The 16,166-nt window shown below is 40.7% G+C and overlaps 1 protein-coding gene across 1 annotated transcript in view; it reads left to right on the top strand.

Moving 5' to 3' along the window:
• LOC148019705 (xylose isomerase family protein) overlaps positions 1 to 16,166 on the top strand; it is a 150,754-nt gene that overhangs the window by 65,103 nt on the left and 69,485 nt on the right. Inside the window, exon 5 of the mRNA XM_087699849.1 lies at positions 4,211 to 4,302. Coding sequence (XP_087555975.1) covers positions 4,211 to 4,302 — 92 coding nt within the window. The remainder of the gene's footprint in view (positions 1 to 4,210; positions 4,303 to 16,166) is intronic.

The following is a 16,166-nucleotide window of genomic DNA, read 5'->3' as shown; positions in this document are numbered from 1 at the left end:
CAGGAACGAAGTGAGGAAAACAACTCTTCAATGAACATACCAATTCCCAAGTAGCCTTTGCCTCTAGGCACCATCAAATACTCGAGATAAATGGTTCGATGGGATTGTTTAGTCCTAAGGTCAATAATGAATTTGGGTTCTAGTGGAACATAATGAGTAATATTCTCAAGCTGTGAGACTTCCTCAATTGGCAATCAGTTTATCTTGTCCCAATCATTATTTCAAATGAGTTGTGGAATATAAGGTGAACTCAGATTTCCGAAGGTAACACCAGTTCATAGGATACATTGCTTATTTTCTTGTTTATTTGGAAAGGACCACAATACCTCAAAGATAATTTGTAGCATTTGCCGGTAGTCATTGACTTGGAGTCCTTTGGGACTTAAGGTAAACCCATATACCCTTTTGGAGCTCTCTAGGAGTATAATGTTGGTTAACATAAAGCTTGGCATGATCATGGGTCGTTCTAATCCTTTCCCTAGCACTCATTAAGATCTCTTGCCTATTGTGTAGAAACCAATGTAATGACCCCCTAGGATCCAACCTGCACACGAGAGAGGATGCAAGCCAAACTTACAATGAAAGGGATTGGACATCAGGCTCACCTCCTAGCCATAGAGCCAAATGGTCTTACACCTGAGCTTGGGAGTTAGTAGCACTCCGTTTCACCACTACATCCCAAGTGTTGGCATCCCATACTACTAGCCCACTCTATCTTGATGTGCGAATGTGTCGATAAATGGGCAAAGAGTCCAAGTGTGGTGATCACACAATGAATGCACACAATAGGGCCTTGAGTCCTATGAATAGGACTTGGTTGCTCTTAGCCCAAAGTGCTCTTAGTACATTTACACTAAGTCACCTCATGACCACTATGACCAATGGTCCTAGCGCCCATTCGGATGTCTAGCAGTGTAATGCAAGGTATACAGGGATTGATGCTATAGTAAAAAGCAGTGGAGCATTTTTTTTATTGGCCTTCTTTGAGACATGATGTTGAGAAGTTTGTCATTAGGACATGTATTGTATATCAAAAAGTGAAGCATGATTGGTAAAAGATGTGGTTTATTATAGCCCTTGCCTATTCCACATAGGTCTTGGCAAAGCATTGCTATGGACTTTAACTTTGAGTTTTCTAGGACACCGACGGAGAATGATGGAATATGGTCTAATATTTGCAGGTTCATTAAGTAGATCTGTTTCATTTTGGTGAGGAAGAAGATAAAGATTGATTATATGGCACACTTATTTTTGCAACATGTATTGAAGTATTATGGTATGCCAGAGTTGATCATTAGTGGTCTTGGAATCCTTGGATGACCAATTTATTTTGGAAGGGGCTATTTGAAAATATGGGTATTATGCTGAAATTTTATTCATCCTTCCATCCTCAAATAGATGGTCAGTCTCAGAAGAGGCGAATGCTACAGTACTTCACCTCTTAAGATACTATGTATTTGAGCATAAGTCACAATGGGAGTAGTATTTGCCTTTGGTAGTGATTGCATACAATTTGTGTATATTTTCGTTGGTAAAGCTCCATTTGAGGTTGTGGAAGGTGGCAAGAAAGTGTCCCCTATTTTGTACACAAAGGAGAAGATCTTTGAGGCTGATTAGTATGCAGAAAACATGGATATAGCCTATGTAAAGGTTAAGTATGACCTTCAAAGGTTTCAAGAGAAGCGAAAGCAGGTAGTTGATTGCCATAGACGCGCTTTGTAGTTTGCGGAGGGTGATTATTTATTGCTATGTTTGGAAAGGCAAGGCTGAAAATAATGAAAGGTAGAGAGAGGTTGTATCCAAAGCTGAGTATGAGATATTATGTATTGCCATGTTTGGAAAGCCAAGGTTAAAAAAAATGAAAGGTAGAGAGATGTTGTATCCAAAGCTTAGTATTGGATATTATGGGCCCTTCTAGGTGTTGGAGAGGATCAACGATGTTGCTTATAGGGATGTATTGCCATGTTTGGAAAGGCAAGGCTGAAAAAAATGAAAGGTAGAGAGAGGTTGTATCCAAAGCTTAGTATGGGATATTATGGGCCCTTCTAGGTGTTGGAGAGGATCAACGATGTTTCTTATAGGCTGAAATTGCCTCCACATTGGTGGATACACAGTGCCTTTCATGTGAGGTTGTTAAGGCCTTTTCATGGCGATATGCTTGAGGATGTATCTGTTGAAATTCAGCTAGAGATTGAGGGGCTAGGTGAGATATTTGGTACTCGAGCAGATTTTGGCACATAAAGAGAAAAAGATCAGAGGTAAAGTTTCAAGAAGGTATTTGGTGAAGTTTTAGAACTATTTACCAATGGATACTAAGTGGATGGAAGGGGATGACTTAGCAGACCATCCTCAATTGTTGCAGCTTTACCTCAAGGCTTTTTAGTTAGAGACGACATTGGATCGGGCTTAGTTAGGTTCAATAGAGTAAGGGTCTAGAGTATTGTTTGATGCTCAAGGGGGAGATAGTAGTTCCATTGCTCCAGTGATGGCAGCTCTCGTGTATAGTGGATCTTGGATTCATTCAGCATGTGTCCAAGGTACTGTGCTGATAGTATGTTTGCCATGAGGTCACTATTCTGTCTACTAGTCAATGTAGTTTGTATGCAGATGGGCATGGTTTTTACCATGGCTTTGAAATCATACTCTTGCATTAGTTTGAGATTAGCATATGATCCGATTATGATCAATTTATGCTCAATTCTTAGTGGTATTCAGCTTGTTCTATGGACATAACATGTTTAATGAAGGGCTTTCATAGTTCAGCCATGGTTTGTGTTTATGCTTTACTATGGTTGCTTAGCCAAAATAGTTGAGAAACATGAGAAATGGATGCATTTCGTGAGTTTCTAGCAGCAATTTTGGATTTTTTCAGTTTTATGTTCTTTTTATTTTGACTAGAAATTTTCAGCAAGTGTTTGGTAGTATCATGGTTAAGTAACAGTGGCTAATGTTTTTTTGACTATGATGCATAATTTTATGTTGAATGGTAATTTATGATAGCAAGAGGTACTTGGATTAGTGGAAGAGGTTGAAGAATTTTAGTTGTACTCCATTTGTTTGCAATATAAGTTAAAGAAATACCACAAGGGCACCAAGTTTTGGGGCCAATCAGGTGTCAGTTGTCCAAGATTAAGTGGTAAGGTGTGTATTTCATTGTATGTGAATTTGTTTTTCACTCTAATTAAGCGTTAATTAGGTCACGACCACCCTTTTAGAGGAAGAGTGGTCTCAAACCTTGTCAAAAGGAACTAGTTAAATTGGTGAATGTCTAGGAGAGTCACACTAGCTATGATGCCACAGACTAAATAGGACAAAAATATGGGATCAATAAATGCTGGTCAGCCAGCATTAATGCTTGCCGACTGGCAGCAATCAATGCCAATCTGCATGGAAAATGCCCATAGAAAAATACCTAAAATACAGACTAAATTGCCCAGTCTATTTGGCAAGCACAGACTCACATAGGAGCTGGCAAATACTCTGCTAACAGTAGGGTGGAAGTGGCTGGAGGTTGGTGGTGAAGGAGCAAACAGGATGGCAGCGGGTGGCTGGTGGTGAAGGAGCAGGCAGGGCAGCAGTGGCTGGTGGCGAGGGAACAGGCAGGTGATGAACAATACGTCAGGGTCATGCCAGCAGGCTACAGCAGGTCAGGGCAGCAGTGTCACATCAGTCAAGGCACAGGTTGCAGCAGCTCACGATGTCAGGGAGTCATGTCATGCCAACAGTTCGTCTGCACATTCCTTGAGCTAGTGCATACGGAGCATCTCTTAACTAGTTTGATGTATGTCTGCTCTCTTGGCTCAAGGGATGTCATCCCTTGCCCTTGGTTTTGATCTTGGCCACTGTTCTATAGAATTTTTGTACTTTTGTGCCTTAGTATGGCTTGCTGGACAGCTTCCACTCTATCCTACCTGTGGTTTCCTGCTGCATTTCCAGAGACTGCAAGGCTTCATTTCAGGCAGGCCAACCAGTTCGCTTTGTCAAGATGTGCAGGAATGTAGCATTACTTATTTGGGCTGTTATGAGAATAACCATGTTTTACTAGCTAGGCAGCCCCAGAATGACGGGCAATATTTTTGTATTTCCTCAAGTGTGCTGATGCTCAGTTTGATTTGGGAGGGACACAGTTGAGCAGTACTTTGCATGCAAAGTCTACTTTTTAAAATAATTCTGCTTTTACAATTCTGAGACCAGCATGCTATATTTGCAGTGAGAGCTAATTTTGAGTTCCTAAAGAAACTAGGAGTGCAGCACTGGTGTTTTCATGACAGAGATATTGCTCCTGAAGGACCAACTCTTAAGGTAATGAGTTGTTTAATATCTTTCTTGTTCGCATTCACGCCTTTGGGTTCCTTTCCTACTCGAACAGCTCTAATGTGCATTGCATAAAAGACGAAAGTTGAGAAATATCTAGCATGCTGTCTTCTCTTTGAAATTTACAACTCTTCTGCTTTATGAGCACAAACTGCAACATTATGCTCATCAATAAAGTGGGTCAAATGATGGTGCGATGTTCAAATTTTGGGAAACTTGATTCAAGATGCTCATCAAAGTATGAAGTTGATGATTTCCCACAACAAAGACTGAAACGTGGTTTTATGAAATGGATCATTATACCATGTAGCATGATAACATTATTTCAGGTCCAGGATACAAACATATAATCTTTCTGTTAACTTTGAAGCTTATTTAATAATTTCTTGGGTCGTTTTTACAGATTATTCATGGCTGAGTAGTATTTTCAAATGTCCCTTTATATTTGGCTGTATTATGTCATATCTGTAAATAGAGAACCTTTAAGAGTAGAGCACGGAAAGCAGTAACTTTATCATCAATCGTTACTTCTTCAAGATAGGCTTTTACTTGATCAATGGGTATTTCCATTGATCACATATTATGTAGGTGTGCTGCTTGATTGTCTGTTGAGTAGAACACAAGATCAATGAACATTTCTGTTGATCCACACATTACATAGGTGCACTTACATAGTTGAGATGATTGTCAGTTGAGCTGAACACAAGTCTGACATTTTTTTACTGAAACAGTCATATGATATGCTTCAATGGGGTGACCATTGAATTGATGTGAGTTTAGACTTCTGCAAAAGTGGGTCATTTGAAATGAAAACTGAATTTTGATCTTATTCTAGCTATGCACCAGAAAAAATGAGTTGTTGGAAAAACAAGTGACAACACCCAACAAACCCTCAACCCCCTACACTAGAGAAACAAAAAAGATAAAAGGTAAAAACTCAATCTACAATAGACTAAGAAGGAAAAGCTGGCTGGCTGTGTTATGGGGAAACTGGAGTATATCCAAAAGTCAAAAGGCTATGGAACAAGGAGATGAGTGAATAGCCATCATGGGCTATGATCCTCCCAAGAAAGTACATGATCATGCTCTGCGAGGAATGAGTCTGGTATTTAGGCAGCAAGGAAGTCCCCTTGACTCCATAATGTGATACACCTGTAGCGAATGACTCTGGAGTGTCTGAATAAGATCTCCATCATATTTGATGCATCCTCTATGGAGAGAATACTTTAGGGTCCATAGAGGAAACACAAAGTGTGTATGAACTTCTCTGGTGACAGAAAACTCATATATATATATAGTGGATCTTGATGTAGTTAGTGTGTATCCAAGTTACAGTTTGCTGATAGTATGTCTGCGGTGAGGTCATTATTTAGAGTACTGGTCATTGTAATTGGTATGTGTATGGATATTGTTTTCACCATGGCTCTGAGACTATAGATTTGCATTAGTTATTAGTGGTTTTCAGCTGAGTTTTATTGGACAGTAGTTTATGTAATACCACTAAGAGTTCAGCCATGGTTTATGCTTAGTTCAAGCTTTACTATGGTTGTGTGGAAAAAAAATTTTGGTTTAGAGTTAATTGATGCATCCCATGTGGTTCTACCGGCAAGTATGATCCATTTTCGGTGAGTTATGACTTAGTTTGAAATGTCATGTGGTGACACTTGAGCTAGGTATTAATTAAATCAATTAATGCTAGACTAAGGTCAATTAAACTTGGAAACAACTTTCAGTTCCAAAAGGCTTAGCACATTAAATGTGGATGGGCACAAGCTGATTATTGGGTAGGGGACAAGTCTAGAGGCTGAGTTTCAATGTAGAAGTTGTGCCACTTGGCAGTTTGGGAAAGCACATTCATGCAAGCTAGTGGAGGCTTTTGGGGGACTGACTGAGGCTGTGGGAGGCCATTCTGGAGGTGGAGAACAGCTGAGAGAAAGGAACCAACCATTAGGGAACGCTCAAATTTAGGTGACAGCTGATCGCTTATCGTGATAAGGTAGGGGTAGTAGGATTCCTTCCCAAACTTAGTGGGAGGTGGTTCAATTGACTTTCTCACACACACACACACACACACTCTCTCTCTCTCTCTCTCTTTCTCTCTCTCTCTTTGACAAATTGTCGTTAGTTTTGCAGCCACTGAGGTAGACATAAGAGATATTTGCTGTCAAAATCCTGATTTATAGTAGAAATTAGGTTTCTCAACCATCGTGAAGATGTGTCCATTGCTTGAAGACTCAGTGATCAGCGTAGTAGCTGTGATTTGAAGAAATTACAGCTGGTCTGAAGGCTTTGCCCATTCGCATTTGATTGTACCCGCATGTAAGAGCTTGAAGATCAAGCCTAATCAAGGGGAAAATTGATTTTAAGAGCTGTCGGTCATTTGTGACAGTCCTATTTCAAGAGAGATCAGCCTATATCTCCGTGCACTTCAAATTGGAGCAATACAATCTAAAGAAATATTTCAAGGGGTGCCAATTGTTGGGGCCAATTGGGTGTCAGCTATCCAAGATTCATTGGTAAAGTATAAAATTCAGATTTGTGAATATATAGTTTGTTGTAAATTGTGTTGAATTAGGTCTATCACCACCCTATCCATGAAGAAAGACTGGTTTAACTTGACTAGATTGGAGTGGCCATAGGATATGCCTCTTGGTCCATAATGATCTATTCTCTTGCAGAAGAAGACTCCAGGTCTTCTTTTGCAATTGCCTTCTCCAATCGTGTGCTACTTCTAGGCGACCCATTAAAGTCAAAACTCAAAGATTATGAGTTCATTGTTGAAGATGAATAGAACTCTCTTAGAGCTTGAACATCCCATAGCTCACATGGTAGTCACATTGCTGAAGATGAATAGTGCACTTTGAGCTGGAAAGTTGACAGGAGGCTCTTCAACATCCCTAATGGCTAGAGGCTAGGGAAAAGGAGATTGAGAGCATTGGCTGAAATGAGGCTTGGACTTTGGTGGATCTTCCAAGTCCCAAGAAAGACATGGGGACTAAGTGGATTTTTGAGATGAAATTAAAAGTTGATGGAACATTAGATAAATACAAGGCTTGCCTTATTATGCAAAGGTTATGAAAGAAACAAGAAATTGACTTTGAAGAGACCTTTGCACCAATTGCGCGCTTGACATCATTTTGTTTGTTGGTTGCACTAGCCATTCACCATGGTTGGTTGCTCCATTAGATGGATGTCAAAAGTGCATTCTTGAATGGTTACTTGAAATAGGAAGTCTATATGGAGCAACCTTCCTGATTTCCTCGTGTAGACCGTAAAGATGGATTTTTTATTTGCGCAAAGCTCTTTATGGACTAAAGCAAACACTGAGCTTTTGGTTCCAAAGGATTGATAAATTCCTTAAGACTCATACCATTCTACCCCATATGACCAAGACTTATATATCAAATCCACCTTAGAGGGGGTCAACTATATCCTTATCTATGTTGTTGATTTATTTATCAGAGGCTTGGATTCTGCTATCATAATGGATATAAAGGTCCAGCTTTGTTCCACATTCAAGATAATTGACCTTGATCAACTATCCTATTTCTTGGGGATGGAGGTAGTTGGATTTGGGGATAGTATTTTTATCTAATAGCAGCAATATGCCCTTCAATTAGTTGAGTAGTATTGCATTGATTGGACCTATGGCCATGCCTTTTGATCCACTTGTCAAGCTTTCTAGGATTCCCTAGGTAAGTGTTTGATGAGCATACTTATTACTTATAGGTCAAATGTAGGAAAATTGCTATGGTAAATTCATACTAGGCTAGATCTTGCATACTCAGCTTTTTAACTTACTTAGTGTTTCAATGTACCTAAGATGTCACATTGGACTGCTTATTTACATGTGTTGAGATATGATCCGTATACTTATTCATGTGAACCGACTAATACTCATGGTTTGCTTTTGCGAGGATACATAAATTTAGACTCGGCAAAGGATCTCAATACTTGCGTTCCCATAAGGGCTACATCTTCTCTTTGGGCATGGCTCCTATTTCTTGGTCAAGCCGTAAGTAGGAGATTATGGTTGTTTCCATGGCCAAGGTAGAGTATCGAACCCTCTGTGACTGTGCTATAGAGGCTATGTACTTGAGGAGCTTGTTAACGGTACTTCTCTTTCCATGTGCTTCATCGATTGCCCTCTACCATGACAACTAGAGTGTTATTGCACTAGTTGGTAACCCTATCATCAATTAGTGGGACGTGATACGATGTATGTTACCACTTCACCAGAGAGCAAATTAAGCTAGGAACCATCTATCTAGAGTTTGTTCCTTCATCGGACAATTTTGCAGATATCTTGACTAAACCAGTAAATCGTTCGACTCTTCATTATCTTCTACCTAGGATTGGCTTGTGTGTGTCCTCTCCTACTATTGTAACATGATGAGGTGATGCAGCTGGGCATACTAGAAGATGCCACACATCAAACAAACTCTCTCGAATGCTAGTTACCATGGTAGCTTGAGAGAGAGAGAGAGAGAGAGAGAGAGAGAGAGAGAGAGAGAGAGAGAAAATAGAATGTAATGGGAGAAAGAGAGAGAGAGTTTCTTTGATGACATGATGGTCTGATGTAGTAGAAAGTAGGAGATATATAGAGAATGATGACCTATGGTCTGATGTAAATATTTACTACTTAATTCAATTATTTTCACGGAGAGAGAGAGTGAGTGTGTGTGTGTGTGTGTGTGTGTGTGTGAGAGAGAGAGAGAGAGAGAGAGAGAGAGAGAGAGAGAGAGAGAGCTTTTACGAAAAAAAAAAGAGAGAGAGAGAGCTCTATAATTTTGGACATAACACACAGAGATTCTCTTTAGGGCTGAAGTATTATGGTTGTGCGCATGAGTGGAGAGAACCTTGCTTTTGAATGTGAGTGAGTGAGTGAGTGGTTATACTGAACCACTAATCTCTCCCTCATGCACATCCAAACCGAATCAATGGGACTCATATATTATGTGAATGGGATGCGTTGTTACTTCCTTATGCTTATATGAGTTACATAGCATGGAGCATATTGGTTATAATTGGAGAGTAGGTGTCATCAGGTTTGGTCCTTTGGTCCTTATCAACAATCATAGTAATATATCCCCTTTGGGTGTGGGGGGAGAGGGGTTTCCTCTGGCTTTTCCTTCCACTTTGAGAGGGGGTGGCTTTCTTCTCTTGAGGGTGATAGGATTTTGGTTCATTTTTTGCTTCACAGATAGTTATTTTTTTTGTATATTGTATCATTATAAGTATCCTACGGATGACTATAATTGTAAAAGGCACTTGGAGAAGTGAATAATTCTTCTACGAGGGCACTTTTCAAGTGGCAATATTGCATTGCGTTTCACATGAGCATGACATCTTACATCGCCTCTTGCATTACCCTGTACATTGGCATTTTGTCGTTATGTGCATTTATTCCTTTTCCATCAAAGAGTGATCGACTCTAGATCCACCATATTTGAAGCAGCTCACATGGCACTCTCCTAGGATAGTCTTCCTTCTCTACCTTTCATCTTTCTTTTTTGCTTCTCCATACTCCATAGCTTCTTTATGGCGTTTTTTCCTCGTCACCAATTCCCAATAGTGATTGAGATATCTTCTTTGTTTTATGGTGATCTTGGGTCTACCCATCCCTTTCCATTCTCTTGTTGGGGCATTGATTTTTCGATAGAACAAACGCTAATTGAAAACCCACACTTAATGCTAAATCAAATCAAAGATCAAAATTCCTCAAAACACACACACACACACACACACACACACACACACACACACACACACACACAAGTCTGCAATGGTTCAATCTGCTTTTGTAGGTCTTGGTAGGCCATTGGGTGACCAATAAGTACCTTGTCTGATGCCTTGGCTTCTCTAGGGAGTTCATTGGGCTCCCTTGGTAAAATAACCATTTCCTTTGTAGTCTTGGTAGGTCGAGTCCATTGGGTAGTTGACATGCACCCTTTGTCCAATGCCCTGGCTGCGTTGGGGTGAGATGCCTTGGGGTAAAAGAAAAGAAACATAGGGGCTTGGGCTAGTAGAGTCCCTTTCTAGTTCCAGTTTTGGGCCTAAGAGGGGATCTTGAGCTAAAAATGCATTATATGCTGATTAGCCATTTAAAACAACCCCAAAACATGCTTAATTAATCAAATTACCAAACTTTCATTAAAAAGATATGCTATCCTAGAGAGTGTGTATGTCCGTTAATCCAAATCCTAATTTGGGAGGACCCATCCATCTCTAAATAAATAGGTTATCCACCGCTTAGCCTTGGATCTCGTTTTTGCAGTTTGCAGGTGCCATCTCTTAGCTGTCCACATCTTTTTCATGGGGAGGATATCTTAGTTTGAGCTGTTGTCCACTACTGTCCATCATTAGGCACCTGATGTCCAGCTCCTTGTTGCTGTTGGCGATTGTTTTCCTGTTTGTTAGTGTTGCTGTCCAGTTGGCAACTACTGTTTGCATCTGCCACATCACTTGATTTGTTGCGTTTTGCTGATCAACGTCATCACGCAGCTGCCACATCATCAGCCATTACTGCATTTTATGTTTTCTACATTGCTTGGCTCTGTCATACACTGTTAAGAGTATGGCACTCTCTTCATCTCATACTCTCTGTCATGGTCCCTGAGACATGGGATTTCGAGGTTTAATATTCACCTTGCATAGTGTATTTGCTGTATTGAATATTGTATTTATTCGTTCTTTAGACTCTTTCATATTTTGTGTTCATTCTCTCAATGTTTCCCTAACCCTAACCGTGTTTCTTTATCAGTCTATGCATTTGCCATATGGTTGTGTTTGTATTCTGTATTCGAGTATTTCTTTACAGCCCTGACGTTACTGGACTCGAAACCTTCGTTTTCAACTTGTGTGATCTCTTTCTCTATGGCCTTAGCCTCGAAGTGGGTAGAGTTTGAAGCATGATACCCAAACTCTAGCTTAGGCCCCGCCTTGTCACTATGATTTGTTGTTGGAACTCATGGTGTCTTGCCTCAATCTCCAAGAACTTAGGGCTCTTTTTCAAGTTCGAAATTGCTACCCGTACCTTTGGGACCCTAGCCCCGTCATTGCATTGGGGGGGGGGAGGGAGGATCGTGCGAAAAAGGTGACCAAAGTCCTCCATCAACTATCGATACTCGATTGCAAGGCCCAGGAAGAGCAGGGAAGAGGAGTAATTGGGTATGTTATGAAGCACAAAGCTCTAGATTGTGAAGTTCTTGTATCATGGAGCCATGCAAATGATTCCCCTCAAGGAGATGATCAACTAGCTCTTATGCAGCATTTGTAGAAGTGAGCCATACCATGAAAATGCCTTGCCCCATTAGCAATGCCTTCGCAATCCATGAGATGCGTACAACTACCATCCCTCCTTGATAATGTGGTAAATAACCTAATCACAGCAAGCATAAAATTCACATAAACTGAAAACCTAATCACAGCAAGCATAAAATTCACATAAACTGAAATATAAATGTTACAACTTAATCTTGGACATTGGACACTCAATTGGTTCCAAAAACTAGCGCTCTTGTGGTATTTCTTTAACTTGCATTGCAATTGGATGAAGTACAATGAAATTGCTCCAATATCCTTCACTTTTGAATGCCTCTTGCTGTCATAAATGACCAACAAGCCTTCTCATTAACATAGTTGTTAGGTACAAAAGGTGTGATACCATATGATACAATACAATACTAAATTGTACCTTAGGATTTTATAAGGTATGGAGTGACAATATTAGTATCGAAAAAAATTAACTTGAAATTTTTAAAAACTACAAGTGAAAGAACATATGTTTAAAGTTGAAATAGCAATGCCATTACAAAATAAGATGAATACAGGAGGTTACAAGCCAAAATCCGCATATACTAGGCCTTGGCAATCATGCACATAACATGTAGTACAACAATATACATGGATGGGTCATAGATAGGAGTGGATACAATGTATGGTGAGAGAATATCGTACTCATACTTTAGTAATGAGATTACCATTATCATCAAATGATAGCTCCTTAGATAATGGTTGTGCAGGCAAGGGGGGGATGCTATCATGAGGTACGAGATGAGAGCTACCAGAGCCTCGCCTCATATGTGTCTGTAAACCACTTGAATCACCCCTCGTTGATGTTGGGGAGCACCGAATGACCACACCTCCGCTGCTATCTCCTTGAACTCCTCACCCATGAGTACATCGATTGCGAGTGTCAACAGTCATTAGCTCTCTATGGATCTCCACAAAGATCAACTCCTCCTCACTAACCTTTTGATGTACACCTAGAAGAGTGTCACCTGTCAACTTAAAAGTATTGGCATTTACCTACACAATGCACATAAAGATTGTAAATTCTAAATTGTAAACTACAAAGTTGAAAATAAGTTAAAACTTGATTTATCATTTATAATTCATGAATAATGATTTATGGTCGAGTGTTTACTTGAATTTTGGACTACCCATGCTAAGCATGACCTTCATCATGCCTAAGTTAGTGCGGCAATATACTAGTTGCTCTAACAGTCGTGTGCTACGTTGATTGCTAATGTTTGCGTATGAGAGAATAGACACTCTTGTTTTCTCTCATATGTACCTGAAGAGCAATCTTGGGTGAGGACTCTTATGGACAAGAGTTGAAGAGTGTTCAATGCATATCCAAAATTCTACCACCAAAAGAGGGGCTTCACAAGTGACTCCCTTCTCCAACAAGTGGGAGAAGCAAAAGCCACATGCTCTCTCTGATTCGCATAGCATCCATGCTCCTCTAGTGTTGCATTGTGATCATTTGTTGGTAGCAAACGAGTCAAATATATAAGCTGGTCTAAATGGAGATCTCTATCATCCATGATCGTTGGTAACTTGTAGATCGGGTGTACCAAAGTTGCAAAACCATGGATGGGCTTATATATTTATTACCCGTCTCCTCTCTGCTATCTCTAGAATGTGCACGTTGTGTCTTTGTGATCATTGTGCAAGCCTGCATCTCCACCAATGCACAATGAATAAGTGAACGAGGAGGCCCATGGTAGACCCCTTGCAATCAATTAGATGCAATATCCTGCAAAAGGGAGTCGCGAAATCATAATGGCTTGGATCTTTTGCCAAAATTGTTCAGTGAGGCACAAGCATTGGATGGTTTTGGCTTTCTTTGTCTCATGCTCACCCCACTCATTTCATAGAGTGGAAAACACTGTTTGGTGATGGGTAGACAACCACACCTCATAAAGGTACCCTAATAATAACTGCATGGAAGCAAATTGAGTTGAAGGCGACTTCTTTAGCTCAAGTGTGCTATGTGGTGACTTGTAGACTGGCTAGGGTGTACCAAAGGTACAAAATCATGCATGGGCTTATGTATCTATTACCCATTTCTCTTTGCTGTCTCTAGAATGTGTGCATGTTGTGTCTTTGTGATCATTGTGCAAGCCTATATCTCCACCAAGCCTACATACCCACCCCTCGCAATCAATCAAATGCAACATTCTATAAAAGGGAGTCACAGAAATCATAATGGCATGGGTCTTTTGCCAAAATTGTTCATTGAGGCACAAGCATTGCATGGCTCTGGCTTCCTCTGTCTCATGCTTATTCCACTCATTTTAGAGTGGAAAATACTATTTGGTGAAGGGCAGAGACCGCACCTCATAAAGACACTCCAATAACAACTGCATCCACTAGTGCCACCTTGAAGAAGTGAACAAGAAGGCCCATGGTAGACCCCTCGCAATCAATTAGATGCAACATGTATAAAAGGGAGTCATGGAAATCATAATGCCATGGATCTTTTGCCAAAATTGTTCATTAAGGCACAAGCGTCGCATGACTTTGGCTTTCTCTGCCTAACGCTCATCCCACTTATTTCATAGAGTGGAAAACACTATTTAGTGAAGGGCAGAGACCGCATCTAATAAAGGCACTCCAATAACAGTTGCATAGAAGCAAATCGAGTTGAAGAAGGCTTCTTTAACTCAAGTGTGCTATGCTTGCGATGCATTGTACCTATACCTTTACCGTGAAGAAGGTGACAACTAATATAGCTTTATGCACCACCCTCTTTACCTACTTGAGTTTCCCAATGTCCTCCATGAGCAAGTCCAAACAATGACTTGCATATGGAGTCCATACAATTGTGGGAAACTCAGCCTCAAGCAAGCGGTCCATGCGCTGACAATTTGATGCATTGTCAGTTATGACTTGCACTACATTTGAGGGACCCATCTACAACCACAATACTTTGCTTAGAGAGAGAAAGAGAGAGTTGAGCCTCAAAAGATTCAAGAATTGGGGAGTGGGGGGAGAGAGAGAGGGAGAGGCTTCATGAACCATGGTCATTTAATAAATTATAATACAAAACTTGAAAGGTTATGAAAGTAATAATTTTAAAAAGACAATGTATACCTCAATGATGGCTTGTCGAATGTAGTGGTAGATGAACATGCTTGTTGTTTTCCTCCCTCTCTTGCTAGTTTCTATGGCCCGCAAAAGATATGTGCCAAGTAAACATGAAATGAGTATGTTGATGATGCCCTATTTCTTACAATTACTCCATCTATTGGTGAGAATGGAGCAGCTATACTTTGTCCATTCAACTCAAATAGGATCGAGGGTCCTATTGATCCTCTCCTCTTCATCAATCTTCTTGGTCCTCATGTCATTATAGGTGACACCGGTCCATTTTTTGCATGGATCTACATTGGCAATGGCATTTACCATCTTTTCATTGCTCTTGCTTTAGGAAATTGAAGGCCTTATACTTCCCATGAGTCATGATGCTGATGGAGGTTGTAAGCTTGGAAGCTCAAGGGAAAGAGAGAGAGAAATGAAATGAAATGATATATTAAAGTCTACAAAAGGGCAAAATGACCTATGAGACCACGAGTTACAATCATGTGTATGATGGTACAATTGTCTGGGCAAAATATGTAGCACAAAGCAAAATAAGAAAGGAAACTAACTATGGCTATGTGTAAAACATAGAGCTCTGTCTAGTAACAATGAGCTCCAAATGGTACAATCTCATGTGAGTATGGAGGGCCTAGCTCTAGCCCAAGCAATAATCCCTTGTATCCGCCTATGAAGGTGTCGTCGGTGCGTCTGTGTCAAGGCCTAGGACATCTGGATCGGCTAAGCTGAACGGCTCAATCAATCAATACTCGTTGTCTGTGTGTGGACTGCGGCGGTGAGAGAGGCTCTTGTGTGGACTGTGGTTGTAACTGTATTGAAGTATTCTAAGTCTCCTTTGCAAAGAAGTTTGTGAGCTGCCTCTGTGAAGGGCCTCGGTGTGAGGCGCATGTCATGAAGCCGTAACTATGGCTATGTGTAAAACATAGAGCTCTGTCTAGTAACAATGAGCTCCAAATGGTACAATCTCATGTGAGTATGGAGGGCCTAGCTCTAACCCAAGCAATAATCCCTTGTATCCGCCTATGAAGGTGTCGTCGGTGCGTCTGTGTCAAGGCCTAGGACATCTGGATCGGCTAAGCTGAACGGCTCAATCAATCAATACTCGTTGTCTGTGTGTGGACTGCGGCGGTGAGAGAGGCTCTTGTGTGGATTGTGGTTGTAACTGTATTGAAGTATTCTAAGTCTCCTTTGCAAAGAAGTTTGTGAGCTGCCTCTGTGAAGGGCCTCGGTGTGAGGCGCATGTCATGAAGCCGTTGTATCTCAAGGAGAGAGAGAGAGAGAGAGAGAGAGAGAGAGAGAGAGAGAGAGAGAGAGAGAGAGAGAGAGAGAGAGAGAGAGAGAGAGGCTTGACTCAGATAAACATCAGCTTAGACCAAGATTTAACCGCATGGCCCATTTGGGTGTGACTTCGATTGCGGATGCTACCCTTGCCACTCGCAATGTCCTTGCATCATTTCGGACTG

Source organism: Lygodium microphyllum, chromosome 19 (genome assembly GCF_053477565.2).
Source record: "Lygodium microphyllum isolate KBCC chromosome 19, Lygodium_microphyllum_v1.1.10, whole genome shotgun sequence".
Lineage (NCBI taxonomy): Eukaryota > Viridiplantae > Streptophyta > Polypodiopsida > Schizaeales > Lygodiaceae > Lygodium > Lygodium microphyllum.
This window is presented reverse-complemented; position numbering and strand designations above follow the sequence as displayed.